At 49.9% G+C, this 9,334-nt stretch overlaps 2 protein-coding genes across 2 annotated transcripts in view; one reads left to right on the forward strand and one right to left on the reverse strand.

Moving 5' to 3' along the window:
* Window positions 1-4,282, reverse strand: part of FANCM (FA complementation group M) — a 75,007-nt gene extending 70,725 nt beyond the window's left edge. The window contains exons 1-4 of the mRNA XM_064461196.1: window positions 3,701-4,282; window positions 2,877-3,049; window positions 1,061-1,138; window positions 207-365 (exon numbers count right to left, since the gene is read on the reverse strand). Of these exons, the coding sequence (XP_064317266.1) occupies window positions 207-365; window positions 1,061-1,138; window positions 2,877-3,049; window positions 3,701-4,151 (861 nt within the window). The 5' untranslated portion in view covers window positions 4,152-4,282. The remainder of the gene's footprint in view (window positions 1-206; window positions 366-1,060; window positions 1,139-2,876; window positions 3,050-3,700) is intronic.
* A 99-nt stretch (window positions 4,283-4,381) lies between these two features.
* FKBP3 (FKBP prolyl isomerase 3) lies at window positions 4,382-9,132 on the forward strand. Its single transcript, XM_064461205.1, has 7 exons — window positions 4,382-4,542; window positions 4,621-4,722; window positions 4,800-4,907; window positions 5,272-5,407; window positions 6,351-6,418; window positions 7,988-8,085; window positions 8,899-9,132. The coding sequence occupies exons 1-7, from the start codon at window positions 4,429-4,431 to the stop codon at window positions 8,951-8,953; spliced, it is 681 nt and encodes a 226-aa protein (XP_064317275.1). The 5' UTR covers window positions 4,382-4,428; the 3' UTR covers window positions 8,954-9,132.
* The last annotated feature ends 202 nt before the right edge of the window (window positions 9,133-9,334 follow it).

Raw genomic sequence — 9,334 nt, forward strand, 5'->3', positions numbered from 1 at the left:
CAGGTATCATTGGTGCAAATTGAAACAGCAGCTGCTGTAGTTGAAACCATGGGGTTTTTTCTTCGCCTTATACTCAAAGTTACTGGCCTAGGAAAGTGTTACCTTTCTAAGTTATTGCCAGCCCAGAGAGAGATGTTAAAACAGGAAGGGACATTATATATTTAGTGACACTGTCCATTTAACAATGAAGAAATGCCACAACTCACCCGGATGTAAGCATTCTGAATTTCTACCAGTTCTTCACCAAGCGGAACAACAATTTTCTCCACTTGTCGCTCATGAGAATAAGGCTGAATTTCTGGAGAATCTTCAGCACATAGTTCTATCTGAGCAATGAGTAAGTTGGAAATGACTTGCTGCACAGCCTGTTTGAGAAGCCACAAAAAGACCGTATTTGCTTGTTAACACGCCAACAATGCAAGTTAATATCACATGAAGGTAACTATTTCCATATGCTAACAGGCCTTGAATGTAATCGTAAGGTAAAGGTACCCACTACCTATAGATGACAAACGAAAGCCTCTCCATGTAAAGATCTCAAGCAGTGTGCCAAGACCCACCACAGTCAGCTCATGAATGCAAAAAGCACGCAACTGCACGAGGGCTGGAGTCACAGAACTCTCCCTTTGGCTTTGGGTGAACCATGAAATACCTAATGAGCAGTAACCTCGAGCTAGGAGCTTAAGCTGAATTTAGATGCCCACCTGGCACAGACTGAAAACCTAAGCCTTACTTATGTTTACCCCATTCGCTACACTGAACAGAAAATGATAGCCATTTTGCATTGAGAGTAGATTCTTTTTGGTTCAAATGGGTTTGTATTCTCAAAAACCAGAAGGTATTACTTCCTTCTAGAAAGGTCAGAAAATAAATAATACAAAGTCCATGGTGTGAAAAAGGCAAACCCTCAACAACTAACAGACTGTGAAGAGACTCAGTTTTATGTGGAATTCTAATAGACTTCAGTACCCTGCACGGTGCTTAAACTGCATCAAACGGTACTAAATGTAGCTTCTACTGAAAATTTATTATTCCAACCACACGAGCAGATTTGACTCACCTTCGTATCACTGCCTGGTGTGGCACTTAGGGCCAAGATCCGAAACTGACTTGTGTATTTGCTTAGTTCCCTTACAACCTAAGGACAGGAAAGTTTCCATTAATACCCTTAAGAGAGATTATTTGCTTATACAAACTATATTGATGAAAATATCCACTAAGTGCAAAGGGCTTAACAAAATATTCTAAAAAAGAATATATCTAAATTGAAATGGGAGCTGGGAAGTGGTCGTTTATAACCATTTTATCCAACACTTAATTATGACTCAGTATATTACCCCAGGCCCATTCAGCAGAACAACCCTGGTAAATTATGAAATAGTTTTTCACTTGACTTAAGAAAAAGAATAACAGCACACTAACTCAAGTGAGTTTGAAGTAAGTTTGAAGAACCACTCTTAAAAAAGTAGATCGTGAACGATCAGTCCCATGAAATCTGAACAGATATTAGGCAACAACCACCGTGCCAACCAGCATTCAGTAGAGTATCACTTAAAAATGTTGCATTAGCAGTTGAGAAAATGGCTGAATATTCCTCAGACCTCCCAGGTGCTCATTCTACAGCCTTCCCTAAGACCAAAATTGGGCCAAGTACAATAGTTGCTGAACATTCAAGCAATAACCAAATAGCCTCCCTGCTTTGTTTTCCCACCGAGCCAAACTCTGCCAGTGCTCTCAGTGAACACCAGGCCTTCCGACCAACCACAGGGAGGGAAAAACCAACAAAAATGACAAATAACATAATATAAAAGCTACAGAGAATAAGTGAACAGAGACCAAAAATGAATTCAGTTTGTGCTGGTAGTTCTACTGAAAAGCATGGAAAGGTATAGCCAAAACTGAGACGAAAGCCTGCCAGTCTCACAGCCATGGGGACTGACAGGGCAGCTGAAGAGATTCTTCTCAGCTATAGCCAAGACAACCCAAAGGCTAATGAGTACAAGTCTTGGCTCTACTCTGCAGAGCGGCTCACATAACAGTAAAATATTTTAAGAAAAGATTTTTACATGGTATTTTGAAATAAAACAATGTATAAGCTTCAAGTCTTTGAAGATGAAGTTGCTATGGTTCTAAAAAATGATAGAAGACAACTGCAACGCCTGCAAACCAACATGGACTGTTTTAACTCGGCAAGACACCACCTCTTTTCCAGCATGCCAACTAAGACAAGCACTAAAACCCACCTACTTTCCACTAAAGAGGGCTAGTAAGCAAGTAGACACAGCCCTATATACATGCAGTCAATTTCTCCAGCATATAAAACCATAACTTTCTTTTACTGCTATGAGGAGATTAAGCCAAGATAATGCAACAAACTCATTGCTAATCAAGACAAAACCCAATTTTAAAAAGAAATCATAAACTCATTCTGCTAAGATAAAGAACTTTACAAAAAAAAAAGCCCACATTTTTGTCTGAAAAAAACACCCCTTATTTAAGACCTACTCCAACATAGCACAAACACACCAGAGTACACCTGCAAATACAAGCACACCTGAAATAAACAGCACAGTGGCGTTTAATCGCCCGTGAAAAAAATTGCCCCGTCAAAAAAATATTTTGAAAAATTTAAAATATTATTCAGGCATGAAAAAAATTCCCACCTCACCTTACCAGAGTTTAATACAGGTTTTACTTAAAAACAAGGCACCGACGACATCGAGGCCTGTTTAATCTCTTTCAAACAAAGCTAAGGACCTCAGGGACAATTTCCCTACAGCAGTGATGACAGTGACACTTCAGGGAGATGCTATAACTGATTTTGAGGGAGGTTTTTTGGGAATTGTCAGACAAGAGCGGGGCGACTCCAGCATTACCTGACAGTAGGCGTGATTTCCAAGGGCTTTGTGGGCTTCGTCAATAACTAAACATTTAATCTCTACAGCAGGACATGTCCCACGGGAAAGATCATTCACCATTATTTGAGGCGTAAGGAAGAAGACTCTCTTGGTAGACCACAGTTCCCTCCGACTGAGGGCTTGGGTTCCCCCTGGAAATTAAAGAAATAACATTAGCGAACGGTTCTGCCAAGAACACACGACCCGTGACCTGAGAGCGACAGCAGAAGGCCGACAGGGCTGGCAGGCACGCGTCACCTTTGGGGAATGAGTGCCTTTTAAAATAGCACATGCCTTGATGCATTTTCAGGAGAAAGAAGGTGAATACAATAAGTAAGAAGATTTTTTTTGCATTAAAACACTATATCCAGAACAGGCTGGAATGCTCCAGATGCCCCGCAGCCCCGTACCTGATCTGCACCACCTCTGACAAAGGTTCACGCTTAAGCACAGTTACGGATTCGGTCATTAAGGCTATGACTTCAGTAAGCAATACACTGCAGCTCATGGGGTTTGCAAAAACTTTTTGCAAATAAAGAAAAAAAAAAACACCACATCATTCTTTAGCTTAAGTTTCATGCAAAGCGTATTTTCTGAGGAGATGTTTACACCCGTGCGCAGAAACCCCACGGCTCTGTGAACCACAGGGCTGCGTCCCCGGCCTCCAGAGAACGTGTTCCAGTGCTTCATCACCCTCACGTCGGTGACCCGGGGGTTTAATTACTGCAAAACCCGAAATTAACCCCTTAAAAGGCTCCTTATCCTAAAAAAAGGCTTCCCCGCACCCACCTCCCCGGCCCTACCTGTCATCTCGGCCATGTGCCGGGCCGGGATCCCCATAACGCGGGCGCAGGCCTCCATCTGCTGAGCCACCAGCGGCTTGGTAGGGGCGAGGAAGAGCACCTTGCCGGAGGGGAACCAGCGGTAGAAGTTGTACATGACGACGGCGGCCACGAAGGTCTTCCCCAGCCCGGTGGGCAGGCAGACCAGCGTGTTGCCCAGCAGGGCGGCGCGGGCCATGCGCAGCTGGTAACCGCGGACCGGGTAGTTCGTGGGGTAGATCCAAACGGACCCCGCCGCCGCGCAGAAACCCGCCGCCGCCGGGCTGGGGTCCGCCGCCGGGCTGGGGTCCACCGCCGCCGCGGCCGCCGCCAGCAGCAGGTCATCGTCCTCCTTGTCCCCCTTTTCCTCCTTGTTCTCCTTCTTCGCCACCCGCCAGGCCTGAGGCAAAGTGCGCTGCCGCCCGCCGCTCATCCTCCCTCAGGGCGCTGCCGCCTCCCACCGGCTCTGAGGTAATGCGCGCCAACGCCCACCGCCCTCCATTTTCTCCCCGCGCCGTCCCTTCAAAACCCCGCGGGAGGCGCCGCGGCGACGAGGGGGTGGGACGGCGAAGCGGAGGAAGCTGAGGTAAAACCGCCCCCGTCCCACCCCCTCGTCGCCGCGGCGCCTCCTGCGGGGCCGCCGGGAAGGCTGGGCGGTGCGTGAGGGGAAGGAGGAGGAGGAGGCGGCGGCGGTGGCGGCGGGCGGGAAAATGGCGGCGGCGGCGGCGGGTCCGGCGCAGCCCTGGAGCGCTGAGGAGCTGCGGAGCGAGGCGCTGCCCAAGAAAGATATCATCAAGTTCCTTCAGGAGCACGCAGCCCAGGCGGTAGGGGCGGGAAAGGGGGGCTCTGCGTGTGTGTGAGGTGGGGGGGGTCTCTCCGCCGCTCACCGGTGTGCCTTGCAGTTCCTGGCCGAGCACAAGCTGCTGGGGCAGGTGAAGAACGTGGCCAAGACGGCGAACAAGGAGCAGCTGATCGCGGCCTACACGCAGCTCTTCCACACGCAGGTGCGGGGCCGGGGCGGCGGGGCTGGGGGCCGGGGCCGGGCGGTGGCTGATGGCTGCCCTCCTCTTCCTCCCTGCAGCGGTTTAAGGGCACGGAGGGCGCGGAGAAGGCGGCGGAGAAGGCGAAGCCCGCCAAGGCGGAGGAGGCCAAGGGGAAAGCGGCGAAGCCCGAGGAGGCCGCGGAGGAGGTCGGTGCGCCTTGTCGGGGCGATGGCGTGGGGCGGCCAGACTAACCAGGGCTTCAAAACCCTGCTTACAGCGAGACGTCTGGCGTCTGCACCGTGTCTTCACCTTATGCGGCTTCTCTAACTGAATTAGCAATAGGCCTGGTGCATCTCTCCCAAAGCTTGGCTTTGCTGAAACTGGCTATGCCGCTATGTCTTCCCCACATACTACAGCACTGCAGTAATGCACCAACCCTTTAAAACACGCCATTTGCTAATGCTGTAGGTGTGCATTCGGCACCTTGAACTAGGTGGTTGTTCAGCCTCGAAGGTAGTTGGTCTGAGACTAGTTAACGCAGTGGTCGTAACTCTGTTTTTATAAATTTAGGGGCCACCAAAGTATACAAAATCAATTTTAAAGAAGGGTGATAAAACCAACTTTCCGAAGAAAGGAGACACCGTTCACTGCTGGTATACAGGAAAGCTGCAGGATGGAACAGTCTTCGATACCAATATTCAAACAAGTAAGGCCATGTATATACCATCTGGCTTTTAGTGCAAATGCATATAGAGGAAATGAGCTGAATCGTCAGACGGCCTCGGGCACGCGCTCGCTGCTGGGAGGCGTGCGTGGTGGGCGTCCTGACAAACTGCTTTTGCCATCGTGCTGTTGAGCTGACCGGGGTGTCCCTGCAGTCGGCTCCTGGAGCCTGCTTTTCCATGAGGGAATGCAGGGCAATATTTTAAGACTGGCTGGTGTCAAGTGACATCTTGCCAGAGGTCACGTTCAGCATTCTCTGGGCCATAGATAATGTGAGAGGAGGGGATTTAATTGGTACTGAAATTACTTCGGAGGAGAGACAGTTCCTGCTCAGGAAGCTTCTGTTATCTATGGAACATAAGCACCAGCAGTGGAGTTAGTTTCTCTAAATAGACATGTCATGCTGTGCTTCTGCAATAAACCCTGAAACGCGGGGGCACTGGAACGAGAGTGATTTGTAGCGTGGTGTACCGTACCCACTGCAGAGAAGTCTGCTGCTATTTTTGTGGTAGTTTCTCGATCAGAGGATTTAGGTATATGAAATCCTGACACGCTTTTCCAGCAGCGATGTCAAACGCTGAGAAGAGCAGCAGGGCTGTCACTGGAATATGTTCTGCAACCCATCGTACTTGTTGTGTGATGGTGTATGTTCCCTGTTGACTTTTTTGATTCACTAATGTGCTTATGACTTTAGTAGTTCAAAAATGAGTCTTTTAGGTTCACTGGATCAAGATCTGACAGATGCTTGTCAATTTGAACTCTTGGTCCAACTTGAACGCTAAATTTTCCCCTAAAATCTGATAGTGGGCTAAAAATAATAGCATAAGAACAGATATTTATATAAAGTATGATTGTAATAGTTTAGAAAGAACTATGATATATGCTGGTGTGATGTTAAAGCAAATGTACATAAAACTGTGTTTCAGGTTCAAAGAAGAAAAAAGCAGCCAAGCCTTTAAGTTTCAAAGTTGGCATAGGAAAAGTAATCAGAGGGGTAAGTAAAGCATGACTCCTCAGAACCCAACAAGTTTTCATTCTGCAGGATTTATGACTGGGGTGCAAATTTTGAGCTGCCGTTCTTGTTTCTCGCGGGGGCGAAAAGGCCAGTTGAAAGCGCTTACATCCGCAGGATGTAGTATTTATTCTTTACGGATGCATTCATCTATCTGCAGTGTCACTCCTCTCGTTAAGTAGCGCATGGAAATCAGCGTAACAACTACGCGTTCCTCGGGACAAGCGCAGCCTCTCGCGTACGCCTGCCCTAGTGCTTTGCACAAGGCTCTCTGGTTCCCGGGGCTCCCTCGGTCGCTCTATGCATTTGGTGTGCTCTAGTCTGCCAGAAGATGGTTTTTCTCTCAGCATCTTTTTGATACTTGCCTCGGTACTTCTTCATGCGTAGTTCGGTTTGTCCATTAACTCCGAACTGGATGCTGAAACTCCAAGTTCTAGTTGCAGTCGCGCGCTGAAACGAGTTGCGGTTTTGGCGCTGTTCTGTCCAGCGCCGAGTGCTGCCGTAGCGCAGGTGAGGCTGCGGGAGGGGAGTATCTGGGCTGGCTGAAAGCCCCCAGGAGGAGAACGGCGTGTTTTGCGCAGCCACCTGCGTGCGCACATCTTGGAGTTGCAGCCGGGCTGAGAGCTCGGTGCGCCTGGGAGATACCGGCTCGTGCAGAGCCAGTCGCAGCAAGGCGATGCCGTGTCTCACTGCTGAGCCAGCGGTGAGGGTGGCGGCTGTCTGCGCAAGATAATGCAGGAGGGACCTTGGGCTCACCTGACTTTTAGAATACAAAACAAGCCTAACCCAACCCAGCGTAATCCTCAACGCTGCTGCTGTGCAGCAAAAAGGCCTTTGCGGGTGATAGGATTGGAACTGGGATGGGGAAGACGTCCCTGGGCCTGCGGCCAGCGCTGCAGAAGCAGCCGTCGCCCGGGTTTTTCTGTAGTGTCCTGGCGCAGCGCTCCCGCCTTTGCGCGGGTGCCAGGTGCCTCCTGAAGCGGTTACGGGGCACGGGCTTCGGCTGTTCGCTGTGAAACGCTGGCACGGCGCTAAGCTGAAGGCCAGCTCTGGTGTGGCAAGTGCCGAAATAAAATCAGTCTTTGAGCACTAAAATAACCCTTAAATGCTAATCCAGTGATACTGCAGAATGGTGGGGAAGTGTTGGGGTGGAGAGACAAGCCCCTCAGTACTCTCTGCTGTGAGATGCCTGCTGGAACTGCTTGAACTGACACCGAAAGGAGCGTGTTCCTTCATCGGTCGCTGCGGTCTCACAATGTAAAAGCAAGACTGACCAGGAAGTAGGGCCCAGGCTAGTGCAGGAGCAGGGAACGTCAGCCAAGGGGAGCGCTTCCACCGGCAAAAAGGAGGTGAAGCCACTGCTTGGCACACGCTGCGGGTGGGGGAGCGTGCCGGGGGAGTGAGGCCGTGCTGCACCGGCACTCAGAGGAGGGGGGAAAAAAGCACACGAAATGTGCTTCTTCACAAGCTCTGTAAGACTGCCGCGTTCTTGTGGTATCTGAGTTCGATTTGGTGTTTTATGTTTTGTTCATTTTTATTGTTGTTTTGTAGTGGGATGAAGCTCTCTTAACAATGAGTAAAGGTGAGAAGGCTCAACTGGAAATTGAACCTGAGTGGGCGTATGGCAAGAAGGGGCAGCCTGATGGGAAGTATCCTTCTGCAGTCAGCTACTCACTAAGTGACTTGGAAATGCTGGGTGGAATGAAGCGCTCTGTGGACATCACGGGACAAAATGGGGGGAGCGTTCAGCCTTAGACTGGATGGATGCAACCCCGTGTGTTTTGAAGGAAGACCCCTGCAGGGAGCACTGCCGAGGAGAGCTTGCTGCTGGTTTTCCTCGAGCTGCTCCCACGCACTTATTCCCGCAGCGCCCATGGGGATGCTGCGGGCAGGGAGCAAAGCTCCCCGCGGCAGCTGTCGGGACAGCACTCGTGTCGTGGCTGGAGCACGTTCTGGGGTACATGTGATACATGGGATTGAGTCTGAGATCCTGCAGAGCGTCTCATGCACTCACAGTTCAGTTTAACTGATGCTTCTGGAGGAAGGGATTGTTCTATGTTGCTCCAATCAGGGTAACTTTCAAGGCGTGTCTAGAAATCTTTCTCCCTGCCATAGTGTAGCAGGACAGTCTTCCTTCCCAGAGGAAGACCAGTGCCTGTCTCCCAAAAACAGAGGTGAGGCTTTGGCAGTCCTGGCTTAGAAGAGCGGGACTGAGGAGGAGCAGGTCCTGACAGAGGCAGGGGGGCAGAGCTGGTACTGAGGGGCTCCTGACAACCCGTGTGAGGCAGCAGCTGTGCCTCTGTGCTGCCAAAATGGGTCAATGAAATATGAACCAGACACCTGAGCAGCGGGACAGCAGGTGATAAATCACTTGACAGAGCTGCATTCGCTCAGGGGGTGGGCTGGTGCCTGGGGCGGGGGCTTGGTTGGTTTTATAAAGCTTCCTTAACTTGTGCAACCAGGATTCCACCAAATGCAAAGCTCTTCTTTGAAGTGGAGTTGGTGGATATTGAATGAAGACTTTCCTTCGCCGCTGGGAACCCATTTATGACCGAGAAAGCTTCTGACAATGCGGTTTTGCTCTTGTACTGTCAGGATATAGTTACAACTGTGGCCTTGTATTGAAACCGAGTTTGCTCCCCCGCCCCAACTGCTGTACAGTGACACACCACTAAAGAACACATAGTTTGTACATGCACGTGGCTCCCTGGTTTTCTGTGTATGATCCCCTTCAAGCTGCTTTCTCTTACTGGGCGGGGTGGAACGGCTGCCAGCTCCAGCATGATCCTCCTCAGTGTTTCCCTTCCAGCTCTGGGAGCTACTGTGTGTTAGACGAGTGCTGCTGCAACAGTTTCAGTCTAACCTAAAATATTAGGAGAGGGGAAGAGGGAAAAAGAT

This window comes from Phalacrocorax carbo, chromosome 9 (genome assembly GCF_963921805.1).
Source record: "Phalacrocorax carbo chromosome 9, bPhaCar2.1, whole genome shotgun sequence".
Classification (NCBI taxonomy): Eukaryota; Metazoa; Chordata; class Aves; order Suliformes; family Phalacrocoracidae; genus Phalacrocorax; species Phalacrocorax carbo.